At 43.0% G+C, this 15,493-nt stretch overlaps 1 protein-coding gene across 4 annotated transcripts in view; it reads right to left on the reverse strand.

The window, feature by feature from the left end:
- AFF1 (ALF transcription elongation factor 1) overlaps nucleotides 1-15,493 on the reverse strand; it is a 109,801-nt gene that overhangs the window by 9,130 nt on the left and 85,178 nt on the right. For 2 of the 4 annotated variants that reach the window (XM_086746434.1, XM_086746436.1), the window contains exons 8-15: nucleotides 14,587-14,641; nucleotides 14,413-14,456; nucleotides 12,827-12,983; nucleotides 9,239-10,153; nucleotides 6,585-6,682; nucleotides 2,989-3,232; nucleotides 1,647-1,738; nucleotides 572-635 (exon numbers count right to left, since the gene is read on the reverse strand). In XM_086746434.1, the coding sequence (XP_086602560.1) occupies nucleotides 572-635; nucleotides 1,647-1,738; nucleotides 2,989-3,232; nucleotides 6,585-6,682; nucleotides 9,239-10,153; nucleotides 12,827-12,983; nucleotides 14,413-14,456; nucleotides 14,587-14,641 (1,669 nt within the window). The remainder of the gene's footprint in view (nucleotides 1-571; nucleotides 636-1,646; nucleotides 1,739-2,988; nucleotides 3,233-6,584; nucleotides 6,683-9,238; nucleotides 10,154-12,826; nucleotides 12,984-14,412; nucleotides 14,457-14,586; nucleotides 14,642-15,493) is intronic. The other 2 variants (XM_086746435.1, XM_086746437.1) reach the window with 2 other exon arrangements.

A 15,493-nucleotide genomic window follows, 5' to 3' on the forward strand; every position in this document is an offset into this window, starting at 1 on the left:
CTTGGAGGCCTGCTTTGTGAGAGGCAGATGGGGCTTTCCCACTGCAGTGTTCCCTCACTTCATTTTCACAAGTAAATGGCAAGTAACAAATGTACATCATCTGACTGAGCCACAATTAGCAAAAAAACACGTTCACTCATGCAAGCTGTTTAACTGCACATAGTGGAGAGAGCCAGTTACATCTGCAAAGGGCACTTCCAAGTCTTGTTCACCAGCAACACGATTGCCATCAGGATCTTGACCTTTCAGAGTGAACTGTCTTGAAACTAACTGTTCCATCTATCTTCCAAGAACTCTGTGATAGCTCTGCAAGCAAACAAGGCTGCTAACCTCAAACAACATCAGGTCTGAATCCTCTTCTCTAGACATATTCTCTAGATGTGTTTATAACAAAGGGAAATGTCTGAACATCTGGCAAATAAAGACAGCCTCCCCACATGTGACCTGAACATACTCCAAGTATGGAGTATGGAAGGAACGTTAGTCAGCGAAATCTTATTCACTTGCACACAGGTTATCAGGTCTGAATGCAAGAGCTGGTTAACATTTCTAGCACTGGACCAAGACTTACCATTGCATCAGCTTTGTGCTTCAGCTTCTTGGCCTCTTCCATGTAGTATTCTATTGGATGCTGCCTGAATTTTGGGACAGAGAGAAGAAAAACAGAAAACAGAAAAAGAGTAAGATAATTACCAATTTTACTTTCATATCTAGAGGACGCTATGAGTCCAAATATCTTGTTTTGGTAAGCCCGTTACAGCCTTATCAAACGCATGTTACAATTATGACAGTCACTAAATGAATGTTGTCTGCACGTTTGGAAACACACAGCAGCGGAATGCACAGATAAAATGAATTGATTTCTTAAATGTCTGTTAGAGTAACACTGAATACTTATATTTCAAAATAAAACTCTCCGAAGATTAGGCTACTATGAGGCCAAATTTACTACTTTGCTCCCATGGAAAGACAATGGTTATCTGATCTCCCACCATTCCTCAAGTACAATACCACAAATACATTTTGATTGAAACATACAGTAAGCTTTTCAGTACCACACACTCATCTCAGGCCAAGAGAGTTTGCATTCAGGTTTTCTGCTTACAAACGATACGGTCACCAAGGCTTCTACTGGTCTTGGTCTCAGTCAACACATCAGTGATGCTAAAGTTGCACCACAGACATTTCTGTGCACTGGGATAATCTATTCAGTGTGCAAATGGCACACAGACACCTGTGCACTACAAAATGAGCAAGTAAAGAGCCATGCCCTCTCACAAAAAGCCAGCCTGCCCAGTACCTTGTCACAGAGGAGTGTTACTTGTCAAGAACCAGACAAATCAAACCCCATCACTTGTAGGCAGGCACAAGAAATGTCATCTCTCAAGACTTAAAAAGCACCTAATGTCTAAAGTAGCTTCCCTCAAACCAAGAACTGTGGTAGTGAGACCTTTCCTTTGTGGGGGGTGGGGTAAGTGTCAGACACAAGAAGGCAGTACAGGGCAAGTCTTAGATGTCCCTCCCTCCCTCCCTCTTTTCTCCCAAAATAAGTGCTCATTAAGAAGCATAAGCCAGGGTGGCTGCAGGGTCAGCCTTGCCTAGTGTCTTCAGAATGTACAGACAAGAGGTGTAAAACAAAAACTTACTCTTCAAACTTGAGTTGAGGTCTCCTTGGCTTGGAGGTACCATTTGGCAAAGAAGGCACTGGGAAAGAATTTGTGGCATCCCCTGCAGATCCCTGAAAAACCACAGAGTGGAGATAAAGCTCGTTAGAGATGTCTAAAGCAATTCCAAAGCCTGCCTTTCCTAAATCTCAAGAGAAGATGTTTGTTTGTCACAAGCATAGTCTATTTTCCAGGCCTTCCTTTTCTTCTTACCTTCTCCCCCAGCACCCACTCCAATAATGGACATGGAAACTTGGCTTCTTACCTAACTGCTAGTAAGGCTTAATACCACTTAGACTTTTCCCAAGCTTGGAGAAATTAAATAGCAGATTTCCTTGCACAATGGCTAAGATAGCAGTAAGGCTGCAAGCAGCATATTTTTCATGGCCACTAGCCAAGGCAGGAACAGGTAATATCCACTCACACTTATTTCCAGTTTAACAACATACAATTGCTGATTCTCCATACTAACTAAATTATCAGGAAAAAGTAAGCAGTTACAAGCCAGCTAATACAGTGTGTACAGTCTAGCTTAATACACAGAGAGAATCATAGAATAGTTTGGGTTGGAAGGGACTTTAAAGGTCATCTAGTCCAACCCCCCTGCAAGGAGCAGGAGCATCTCCAACCAGATCAGGTTGCTGAGAGCCTCATCCAACCTGGCCTTGAACGTTTCCAAGGATGGGGCATCTACCACCTCTCTGGGAAACCTGTTCCCGTGTTTCACCACCCTCATTGTAAAAACTTTCTTCCTTATATCTAGTTTAGATACACATATGACAACACCCTAGAACACACACATCCAGCCAACAGTAAACAGCAATATAATTGAATTTTATAACCCCAAAATGCACAGATCCAGCTGCAAGGATCATTAACAATTTTGTAAGCAAGCTATAAAACCTTATACTCAGGTTGCAGTCAAAAACACAGGTTGCTTGTTTCTTATTTTTAAGCAATACACTTCTTTTTGTAAATACATTTTTATACCCATACTGCACTTGCAGTTGCCTACAGTCAGAATTGATTACTACCATAAACATGATTCTCTAGCTTTTGGTTTTTACCCCTTCTCACTGTGTTTCACTGGTGACATGAAAACAGATGTTGCAAAGTCCACAGAGAAGTTACAAAGCAGACTTTCAGGCTAGCAACACACAGTCACAGATAGCCTTTAAAGGGGCAAAAATGCTTCAAAGAGCTTTCTCTGGTGGCCAGTTTATCTTTGCTTCCTTTTTCATATCCTCAAAGCGTGTTTCTAAAGAGAATCACACAGCACCCATGAATTGCAGGAAACATTCCACCTGTTATAACGGATACCTACTTTGACGCCCTTTGACAGTTCAGTGTGATTTCTCTCCGCTTTCTTGTGCTTGGAAACCAAGGGATCCTTGTGGTTGCTCTTGTTCCTGGCAGTGTTATCCATGGCAGGCAACTCGTTGCTCTCAGTTCTAGGTCCCTTTTGGGCCACCTTGGTTGACTTTGGTGCAGCATGTGCAGGCGACATGGGTGGCAGTGGTGGGGGTAGCAGATCTTTCTTCCGGGTTTCAGACGAAGCTTTTGACACTCTGGAGATGAGAAGCGACTTCGTAATTGAGATGAATATGATGTATATGTAACATAAGGATTTTTTTAAAAACTTAGTTACATTATGTATCAATTCTGTTTAAATTGCTCTGGAAGTGTGAGATGACTAAAGAATCCAACAAAAGCAAAATGAAACTTCAGAGGCTTAATCATGCATTAGATACCACATCTTCAGCTGCCAACAACATACAAGGAAGTTGCTTTTCAAGTAGGAATAAGCCTCAGGACTTGTCCCTGGAGTAAAGACTTGCAACAGATTATGAGGATGTTGAAAAAAAAAGCATCCCTCCAACACAGCCCCTTTTCACTGAAAGAGGGAGAGAGGTAATCACAGCAAGTAAAATCCCTGGGACTAATGACCCAACAAGGCAAAGGAACTGCAGCACTGCTTCTCTCTCCCCATTATGGTAGAATATATCTTCTATGGTCAGAGATACTCATCCTGACACTTGATCCTGTACGTGCTTTGACAGAATTAAACTGAGTTGTTCCTTTAAGACTTGCCAGCTCAACTAGACAACACTTATAAAGTTGAGAGGATTCAAGGGAGAGATTTAAAATGCTGTGCTTATAAATGGCAGAGACATTTAATAATATGGTGGCATATCAGATTTCTGATCATCTGAAGTTAGGATTACCAGGGAACTCTGGCAGCTCTAAGCAGCACCAAATAGCTCTAAACCTTTTTTCACTACTGTTCATTTACATAATTTTTATTCAGCTTCTCAAAGTTCCCCAGAAAACACTGAGCAGTGAATTCCAACTCACGGACTACATCAGAAAAGGAGGAAATTAAGTTAAATCCAGTAAGACAACTGAAGTGTGAAACTGCACATTTTGCTTCATTCTGCTGTGTGTGGGACAGTCCTCTCCCCTCTTCCACAACCCACTTTTCCCACAGTACAGTCAGTCCCAATTCACTGCACACATGCTCCCCACCGTCACTACCTTAGTACAGCTGACGCTCCAGAGAGGACTATTTTAACACAGAGCACAGCACATCCCCTGACCTGATCCTGAGCCCTCTCTCTCCAGAAGTGCATCCTAACCTTCCCACTCCAAAAGCCACAACATGGCTAAAAGGGGCACTCATTTTCACCAAGAAAAAGGGAGGAATTAACCCCAGAATTAAAGCCCTTCTATTATTACCACAGTTGAAATATCCCTTCCCCCAACTAAACGTTAGCCCCAACGTCTCAGTGCTTTAAGAGTATGCCAATGTTTTCTCTGCAGAAAAGCAGTTTACTCACATTGTCAGGACACAAACCTCAATGCTACATACCAATCCAAGTCAATATCTCAAATCCAAGCTACAAGCAAGCAGGAATTGAATGCAGTATCCCCTCCCAAGAACACTGCCCATTTGAAGACATCTCTTGGAAGCACTCGCTCTAGCAAAGAGCTAGCCAAAATGCTGACAGTACTCTGGTATGCAAATTATGGGCTAAGTTTCAGCAGATCTACCAGAAGCATTTCAAGTGCTATGCTGGAATAAATGAGAAATTCCTGGCCATAAAGGCCACCTGAAATTCCAGAGAGTCATGATTCAAAAGGTACGCTCGTTGGGCATCTGTCCAGTCGCATACAAAAAAGACAAAGACAAAAAGTTTATTTTAGTGGAGAAGTGAAATGCTCCCTACCCACTAATACATACAAATCTGTTTTATGGACTTGGCTTTGCATATTTCACCTCTATACAAATCTGGGCTAGTCACAGTGAAAAGCTTATTGGCACTGAGGCATCTTGGTTTGGTTAGAGAAAGGGGGAGCTGCATATCCAGGTGTAGAGAGTATCAGCGTTACCATCTGACTTTTCCCTTTCATCAGGACCTGTCCAATTAAGAAAACAGCAATGATCACCAAGTCAAAATTTAAGGACATACAGTTACACTTAGCACAATATCCTTTCCCAAGAGGCTACCAGAACTCTCTGCTGTGGACATGACTGCTCAGTCACGGGAATGAGAGTCACAACTTCCGGGCCACACTTTCAGCTACTTCACCTGTTTGCAGTGGGAGTCTGAGCAAGTAACTCAATTTGTCTGCACCTCAGTTTCTTCATGTGCAAAATGTGTTCACATCATCTTCCTACCTTACAAAGACTAAGAACTTTAAATGCATGTGAGTATCATGATTCATAAAAAGCTTTCTGCTGCTTTCCATGCAGTGAGAACACAAACTTCTCCAAAAGTAGTATGACAGCGGAACCCAGAATGTGGAAGACATGGGCAAAGAAAAAGAAGTTCATAGAATCATACAATGGTTTGGGTTGAAAAAGACCTTTAAAGATCATCTAGTCCAACCCCATTTTTAAAAGCATTTTAAGCCTAGTTCCATTTCTCATGAAAGCAGAAATAATTGATACTTGAACTCTCAAGTCTTACTCACCTAGAATCATAGAATTGAATAATAAAATATTTTGGGTTGGAAGAGACCTTTAAAGGTCATCTAGCCTGACCCCCCTGCAGGGACATCTTCAACTAGATGGTAAGGTCTCTTGCCGTCCCATGAAACCCCTAAACTATCATGGAGAACAAGCATACACTACCCCCACAGAACAGCTGCCACCTCCCAGATCATCTAGGGCAACCATCCACTGGCAGATTACCACCACTGTAGTTTGGAGAAGGGGAAATGATTCCTGCATTGCAGCAGGTAAGCAGTCTACCACACTGTTTGCAACTGAAACAACATCTAATTTTTTTTTTTGCACAAATTGGTTTCCTGCATCTGGTCTGAAAGACAGCAATACAAATGGTTGCCTACCAGCTTAGAAGGAAAAGTAGTACAGGCACAACTGGCAATTACATTTCTTGCAGCATGAACAGATTTTTTTGAGCTATGTGTAATATAAAGATCAGAGCATGCAGCAACATAAGCTGCAGGATGGACAAGTTCATATTTAAAATAATCAAGTCTTCATTCCCATCTCAATTGGGATTAAACTGGGGTTAAAAATTAGGACAAATGCCACAACATCCAACACTCTTGCAGCAGTATAAACCAAGTATGGGAGAACAACCAGCCACTGAAACATCAGCTTATGCTTGAATTATTAGAACCATAATCCTCAGCATTAAGAATGGAGAAGAAGACAGATGACACCCAAGTATCACTTCACATCTGCAACAAATAAAAAGCCAAATAAATTACATTCCCATAGCCACGTGGTTGGTTCCAGAGTGCAAAGACAAATCTGTACCAGATTAAGTTTCAGAAGGCACATTATAAGCAAACTCACAAGTATAAGCAGAGGAAATATAGTTCCCTGCATTAACCTTTTTAAGACACGGTTTTATGCATCCTTTTGCTGTCCCACCACTGTATACTTACTTCAACTTATTGGACTCTTTACTAGCTGAAGATTGCAATGGTTTTGTTTCTTTTTCTGTTTTCATTTTCTTCCTATCAATCTCCTTCTCTTCTTCCCTCTAATAGGAAGGGGAAAAAAAAAAAAATCACTCAGGTTTTCAAGGTTCTTGTAAAGTACAGACCAACACAGCTAAGTTTGATTGATTCCAGCCAGAAAAAAAACGATATTGGAAACAACAAAGTGGAAACCCAGAGCACAGTGGACAGATTTCAGGCTCACTGACAAGTATCCTAAAATGACATTTTATCTACTTTTGCTTGGATAGATTAATTATTCTGTAGTGGCAAGGATGGAACTGTTAAACCTCTTGTCACTAATAGTAATCAAAAACAAGGCACTTCCATTGCTGAAAATAAGCTTTTCATCTGTTCTGGATGGGCTTTTTTTCTCTGACTCTGTATGAATTGTACAGAAATATATTCAGATTCCTCCTGGCAGAGTCATGAACAACAAGCAATTGTGTTTTGTGATATGCTTTATCAAAGGGAAGGAAAAAACTGTATTCACAGGAGAGTTAGATCACTCACGTTCCCGAGATGTGCGGGAGGTTTTGGTTTTATTAACCACAATCTGATATAGGTGAAGATTTAAACAGTCAGTTTAAATTGCTGGCCGTTGTCTTCCAGAAGAACAGAAACCGTTAAGGCAGAGAGGTAATAAATAGTACCTTTTAATTGCACTCCATAGATCTTAAAATACAAAGTGTGCAAATCATCAGCTCATCTGAATGAAAACCTTCAGAATAATTTGCTACAAGACAAAAAATGTGAAAAAAACTGCACTTATCAGTCAGCGCTACCCATAGCGCTTGGTAATAGCCAAAAACATTGCAGAACTTTGCCTCTCCCAAGAGTACATCCAGGTTTACGTCACTGTGATGGAGCTCAGTGGGTTGTGGTCGGCACAGAGTCTACCTCTGGCAGTGTGCTCAGGGCAACGCTCCAGCATCTAGATCATGTCCTTAAACTACTCAGATTGAGCTCCACACTGCCACAAAAGATATCTGACAGCTGTACCTGACCTAGCTGGCTTCAATGAAGCCTGAGCCTCCAAGGACATTGATACACGGCGACATAATACAGACGGCAAGGCTCCGAGGTGGGCTTTCCTGCAATCAGACACTCAGATTGCAAGAGAGGACATGTCTCAACACTAAACAGCTCCTCTTTTGGGTCTTTGAGACAACAGGAGAAATGACAGATTTAATGCCTGTTTACCTTTCTCCCACTACTCTGCAAGAGGGGGACTGTCAGGGTCTCTCAAGTTTCTTCATCATTACCCTGCTCTTCTCAATTCTCCCTAACAACTATGGGAAGTTCAGAAAATGACAAGACTAAATGAAACCCATGCGGGAAAGGTTATTCAGCCACACATGCTAAGCCACCCGCTCTGTGAGGAGGACCAAAAAGGTGTACAGGCACTAAAATACCCACAGTGAACACCTGCTTACTATAAGGCCTGCAGCCAACATTTTGTGCAGCTGAACCAGCTGGCTGGAAGCATATTCACTGTCCCCTTTGGGAGTTAGCTTTCCCAAAAACCTGTGCGAGCAACTGCTACCTCAGTGGCAGAAAGGGCTATCCTGTAATGCAAGGGAAAGCAACTAATATAGCTGAAGGACTCTGCAAGGGGGTCTCTGGGAAGCCCCTTACTGGACACATCTTTAAGCATTAGTATCGCTGCTAGCGCCACAGCAGCTCCAGCGAAAACCAAACAAGTTTTCTACGTATCTATCCAAATGCTGAGATCCAAAGCAGAGTTTAGTGATGGTTGTTACTGTCAGTGAACCTGGTTCAGTTAAAAGTCTGCATCTATAGAAAAGCAAAAGGCACAGGGCTGCTGCCATCACCCCTAGTAATAAACACAGTTCACACCTGCAGAATTTATCCCTCTTTGCATAAGCAAGCAATCACAACTGTTTCACTGAAATAAATGACTCCATACAGGAAAAGACTACACTACTCAGACTGAGGTTGCATGGCTAAAGGCAGCAGAAGGCACATACGTGGACAAAACAGAAAGCCACAGATTGGGGTGGCCGGGGTCAGTTCTCCCTCTGGGCACCCCCACAAACTGCAGGCAAGGTCCCCTCCCACAACAGACATTAAATGGATAGCACAAATGACTGCACAGTCTGGGAGGTGCTTTGGATAGCATGCTGCTTTTAAAGGGGTTGCAGAGGGAGGAGGCACCGCAGCCCTACAGAGCTCTGCTTGGGCTGAAAGCCAGAGAAACCCACAAATACTACACCAGGGGGCTGGCCAGCCACATGCTGACACAGCCTGCTGCTGAAAGCTCCTCCGACATAGGAGGGCTAGGGTTTTGTTGTCTGAGAAAACTAGTACTTCAAAAATCACATCAAAAAATGTTTTAAAATACCAAAGCATTTGTTGGACAGATTATAGGGCTTTTCATTTGCTCAGCAGGGGACTTGTGACCAACAAGAAACATCTGTGGACAGTTTTGATACACATCCCCTTTAGAAATTTGATAACGCCTTTACAGGAGGTGCATAATGGGTCCCACTCCCATCCTATGAAGCAGAAATGAACTCTCTGCATGGGTTTTTCAAACATCACCTTGGTCCTTGTACAAGCCCACCTCCACTTCTCACCTTCCTCTTTTGAAGGGACTTCTCAGGAGCATCTGTGGTTTTCTTCTCCAAGTCCTCCTTCCTTGCACCAGGGAGTTCCTTGGCCTCTGCTCTCTTCTGGTGACTGCCTTTCCCAGGGGGCTGGGGGACTCTTGACAGGAGAGGGAGATCTATTTTTACCATGAGGGACTGAGGAGCAGCGGAGTCCCTCACTGGTGAGGGCAACTTCTCCCTGACAGGCAAGGGAAGTTTCTCCTTGTGAAAATTCTCTCTGGTCATGTCAGCAGGCTTGTGCCTGCTAGTCCTTGTGGGGGTTGTGCCCTGGCCTTGAGGAAGGGGACTAAGAGCGACACGCTCCTGGTCACTGCCAAACAAAACATCTCTTATGAGCTTGGGGTCCAAGGAGGGTTTGGTGTTGGCCTGGTGGGAGCTCTTGTGCTTTCTCTTCTCAGGGGCCTCTTGCAGTGTTGACTTAAGGTCTTTTCTGTCACTGGATTTTTGCTTCCCTTTTGTCTTGACTTTTGGCTTGTCTCTGGAAGACTGGTCTCTGACCTCAAAAGGACCAGGCTCACTCTCCACTTTCAGGCCTCCCTTGGGCCCCTCGTGCACCAGGGCCTTGCTAGGCTTTTTGATGCCCACAGTCTGCCTGGGTGAGGGCTCCTCGGCAAGCACAGGAGACTTCTGGCAGTTGTGTTTGGTCAGAAGATGAGTGTCCTGAGGAGCCTTGGACACTCGGCTGGAGCTCTTGTGATGAGGCTCCGTCAGTTTGGCGTGCTGGTGGGAGGAATTGCTGCTGACATCCTGCCCCTGCTCCTTGCCCTCCTCACATCCATCCTCATTAGTGATTTCACTGAGACTCTCTGTTGACACTGCTGGTGGGTTCACCTTGGTTAGCCAGTTGTCAAGCTGCCACTTATTAGAAGTTGGTGGGTCAGGCTGCAGACAAGAAGAGAAAGGAAGGATGCAAGACTGATGCCTTTATGGGCCATTTCCATTCTAGCACAGCTTGCCAGAACCCAGTAAAATTTCCCCTTACTGTTAAAAGAGCTTGAAAGTGAAAGGCCATGAGACAGTGGGGATGCTCTAGCATGTGCACATCAACACTTACTTCAGAAATACAGACCTCATTTTTGCACAGATCAGTCAAATGTGTTACGCTGCTGGATCTCTACTAGCTCTACCTGTCACTCAGTAAGAGACCAGTCTATATAAAAGTTTCATCTTGGTTTACCACTCACCAACATTGTTGCAGAATCAGAGAACATATTAAAAAGCAGCAATTGTAAAAACAGATTAGGTGATGTCCTTGCAACATTTCTGGAAAGTCATTTGCACAGAGCACTGCTTTCAAAATGGATGAGGAGCTCATTGCTCATTGAAGTCTGACAGGTCGGTTGTCAGGCCCCTGTGGTTTAACTAAAAGAAAACCATTTACCAAAAGAAATTGTATGGATAGCATGTCAAGCTCAGCCTCTTCCAAATCCTCTGCCTTCACAACCCAACACTTATTTCCCTCCAGGTCATGCAAGGCATGAGCAACGACTGAGATGTGAAGGCCTTTGGAGTCAGTCAGGTAACATAATACGGTTGCTACAAGCCCTAGCTAATGTAACAGTAGTTTGACAAATTACAAAAAGCAAATTCAACTAACCCTAAAACAAACAACAGAAGCTGCGAATCAGGGGCATGATTCTCTGGGGCCCGTTCTGAAAATACCATGTATGTGTGTCAGCACCACTCAAATGCATAGCTTATTATCTGGGCACCAGAGCACAGACAGACAGCTACACTCCCATCCTCACCGATTCTCCCCAGTCACAATTCTTTCTCCTGAGAAGAGCAACAGCTCTTCCCTGAAAAGAGAAAGCCTAGCACTGAAAGGTTTCCCTTCTGCCTTGACTTGCTTCTCTATCCAGTCAACTTGATGTAGAACATATGGATAAACAAGACATGTTCAACTGTGTCTGAGTGAGTCAATCTAGAAACTTGGTTTAAAAAACAGTTTGGTTCTACCATGGGTTTATAAGTAGAATTAAACAGCAACTAGATCAGGTTGCTCAGAATCTGAAGATGTCCCTGCTCCTTGCAGAGAGGTTGGACTAGATGATCTTTAAAGGTCCCTTCCAACCCAAACTATTCTATGATTCTATGAATTCCATTACACTTTTCAGATAACACAAATTCGCTTCATTTTCATTAGAATTTTAAATTATTAGCCACCTAGCAGCATTTTTTTTTTTGGTCAAACACTATAAAAACATGGCCAAAAAACTTAGTAAACTTTGGTTTATAATGTAGGTAACTATCAGACAATGGCATACTCTGATCCTTTTCTAGCTCTTCTACCACTGGTTATCTTGTTTGTCATCTACACCATCATAAAGGTTTTCATTAGGTTTTCCAAACACGACGGATAGTGTGTGGGCACTAACTTGCTTCTTGAGCACCACAGCTGAACAGTTTGCTGAATAAAAAAGGATAAGATGGTCAATGGCAAATAGCTAGGACTTCGTTAGAGTGAGGAGGATCTTACAATCTAGTATTTTCTGGACAAATCAGGCAGGATTTGGTAAAAGAAGAGGAGAAGTATTAACATCTGTTTCCTTCCAAAGACACCCACATTGCAGAGGGCAAAGTCTGTAACTGAACTGCTGGAGGGTAAAGTGTATCAGATGTGAGATGAAAAGATACACATTCTCAAATCTTGTTTTCCGCACATAAAATTCTCCCTGTTCATGTGCTTCTAAGGTAAAAGAAAGGAAAGCTAGAGCCAGGTGAGGGGTAGAGAAATAAATTACAAGGTTTCTGGGCTTTGTGAGAGTACCTCAAAACTGTCAGCGGACTGGTTTACATCAGCTGTGGTCCATAGGATACAAACATGCACTTCCCACTAGCCTGAGAACACAATGCAAGTTGAAGGAACTGTTTGAAATCATGGGACATGAGCACTTCTGAAGTGTATTTTTTAAAAACGCATGGTCTCAATTATAAAACTTTAAGGCACCAAGTTCTCTTTGTCTGCTTTTCCCAATAAAAGCCTCAGAAATGCCACTGTAGCACTATCTGAGCCAAATTCAACAGAAGCAAGTCTAAGCACATTCCAGCCCTTCCTGCATATCTGATCACTTCAGTTGCAATCTGCGAGAAGCTGAATCTGTCACTCAAGCACAGGAGCTGCAAGGAGGCAGCAGCTCCTCTTAACTCATCAGGAAACTGGTCTCACCCTGAAGCAACCCATAGCTTCAGCACCCAGAAAACTACCCCAAACACCCCAGAAAAGCCATACTTCTCATCTCCACCCTGCTTGTCTCTCACCAGCAAAGGCACTAATTCCTCCAGGAGTGCTAGACAATTATGCCAAACGAGAAGGGGAACACTTCAAGGTTAGGCACATAAAAGTCTAATTACGCTGTTACTAAGGATTATTGAATTGACAAACTCTAGAAAGGAAGCAAAGGGCAAGAAAAGTCTGATGATGCAGCAAAGACGTCAAGGGGACACCTGAATGATGGCAGTATTTCAGGTCTCCTGCCCTGATTGCATTCAGGCAGCAGAGTGTCTAAGATGAGAGGCTGTATTAAGCAGCCTCTACAATTTATTTGCATTCACCTCAGGCACTGATGCTCTTGGAGGGTCCTTTGCTTCACTGTCACTCGAGTTGCTCTCCGTCTCTGAGTCTGAAGAGCTGTCTGAGTCACTGGTGCTCCCTGACTCCGGGCTGTTGGAATGTGCTGATGCCACACTCTTGGGCTGGGACTGTAGGGCACTGCAAGGCCACCATGAGATGAAATTAGAAAGCAGCATGGGTGAAGGTTACTTACTTATTATATATGGCAGGATTCAAAAATAAAACTGAAACCCTCTGTTTTGGCACTGAGAAGAGACAGGAGAAGGCCAAAGGAATACATTGCCATACTCAAAAAGATAAAGCACCAGAATAAAAAACCTCTGGAAATAATAAAACCTTCAACTCCAACCCAGTCAGACAAACACATAAGCAGGGTGTCACTGCTACAATATGAAGCTGCGAACCAAAGTTAAAAAACAACTGAAACTGACAAGTGCTTTTCTGAAAGCCCCAACCTTCAAAAGAAGGAAATTCCAATAAAGGCTAACTAGACAAAAATAGACATTCCAGGATGGTTTCTCTTTTTTGTATTCTCCCCGTTAAGTTTTCACTTCTTCATCTGTGTTACTTGGTCAAGGTGCTGTAACCATTTCATTAACAGCCATGTCAAGTAGCAGCACTTCTTGCAACATCCTCTCCTACTCAAAAGTGTTTTCCTCCAGCACTGACAACGGGAGTGGACGGAATTGAGGGAGAGCCATGACTTTCATGCATAGCTTCATTCTGTTCCGAAATAGGCTTACAAAATCAAAATGTTGAAATTTTTTTTTCCTTTGAAAACTGTTTCCCACATTAGTATCAACACATTTGTATGATTTGGAGGCAAGCTCCTTGCTGATCTAGACTGATATAGTAAGAACATTCTATTTCAAGAGCTTGCAGAGATGCAGATCATGCCAAGAACTGGCGTGCCCTTCTGCAAGTCTGACTTTGTAGGTCATTTTCCTGTGCTTGAAGAATATAGACATCAAGTAAAAAATGTACGTCAGTGCTGTCTATAGGAAAAATTCTGGGCTTCTCCATCTTTCTTCCTCTAATGCTGGCATGCAGCTGTTCAGTCTACCCCGAATATTGCTTCTGACTAAAAATACATGTCAGGAACTGCTTACAATCAGCTGCTTCTCAGGAGGAGCTGACACAGTCTGAATGAGTTAACCTACCTAACCTTTTTCTATTCTTCACTTGCTTGGCTGTTTTGGGCTTCCTTCTGAACTAAAACTGGACTCGCATCGCACTCACCATGACTACAACTGAAAAACCTACTAGCTCCAGTGTGATCTACATATACACTGGTGGAGGGGAAGAAGAGAAAAGAAGGGAACAGCTGGGGAAATACAACTCTGATTTGCAGGCAAAATCCAGCATGCCTGGATTATTCTTTTATAATTGGAGCTTTCTGTAAAACCTCACACAACTAAAGCCAATTTTCAACTGTAACTTCAGGCAGCTAGAAACCAAAGCCTGGATCTATAAGAGAAACCAGGAACCCATGCCCATCTACCCCATATATAAAAAGTAGTTTTACTTTTCCTCCTTATTTGGTTTAGCTAGTAGTTTGGGAACAAACCTGTACCTTGGAGGAGCAAGTGAAGAAGGTGGCTTTTCGACAACCTGGTTTTGTTCACAAAAACAAAGAGGAGAGGGAGGAAAGGTTAGCTTAAGGAACTCAGAACAACGCAACAAGTCATGATGATTTAAAGGGATGTCTGTGTGCCTAGTATATAAAACATCTAAAACTGACTTGGTCGTCACCACTCTCTTCACTATCACTGAGCTGCAGGTCGTCCTGGAGCATTCTGAAAGACAACCAGAAGATAAATATCAGCCAAGGTAGATACATTTTCAAGCAGCAGACACTGATAAAGACTTGCTTTGCGCTTGCCAAAACAAACCAACCTCTCACATCCTTTTTGAACATTGGGTATGGTCAATCTACTAAACCCTGTCATAAACTGAATTAATTATAAAATAGTAACACACAACCTAGGCATTTTCCTATGCTTTCCAACTGATCTCAAGACATTTTGCAATGGAGGTCAGTATCACTGGCTGCCATCTATGGACAACAAAGACAGAAGTTCTGTGAGGGAATGCTCCTCAACAGAGGTTAACTGGCCCAGCCAACAAAGGTTATCCAGCTCACTAACAGCAGCAGAGTGGGGTGGAAGAAGTCTGATCTTTGTACAGCAAGAGACCAGCAAGTTATTAGCTTGCCCTAGCTCCCCAAGGGACAGAAAGCATCATCTTTGCACCAGAAGCTGTGCATGTTCACGCTCTCCGCTCTCAGTGGCTACAAATATTTCTTCTGTCACAGGGGTTCTCTTTTTGCTGCTGAAGTCTCCTATCACACATACGTAAGTAAATGCCAAGGTCAAGCCTATCTCCCATTCCTTCTCTACACAATGAACTTCATGCTCCCACACATCTCAGTGGTAACCCCATCGAGCAGATCAGATACTCAAAGCAGTTTACAAGTGAGGAGGCATGAACTCTGTTTTACTATTACTAGAGTAGAGAGCAGGCTGCCTGCCAATGTTTCCAGAAGTATAATTTAGTCCTCTGCCTGCAGGTGGTAACTACTGCTTGCAATTTCAATGTATCACCAAGGTCCTCAAAAAGACTAGAAGGAAAGGATTTGTGGGGAGGGA

The sequence above is a fragment of the Chlamydotis macqueenii genome, chromosome 4, assembly GCF_036417535.1.
Source record: "Chlamydotis macqueenii isolate bChlMac1 chromosome 4, bChlMac1.mat, whole genome shotgun sequence".
Lineage (NCBI taxonomy): Eukaryota > Metazoa > Chordata > Aves > Otidiformes > Otididae > Chlamydotis > Chlamydotis macqueenii.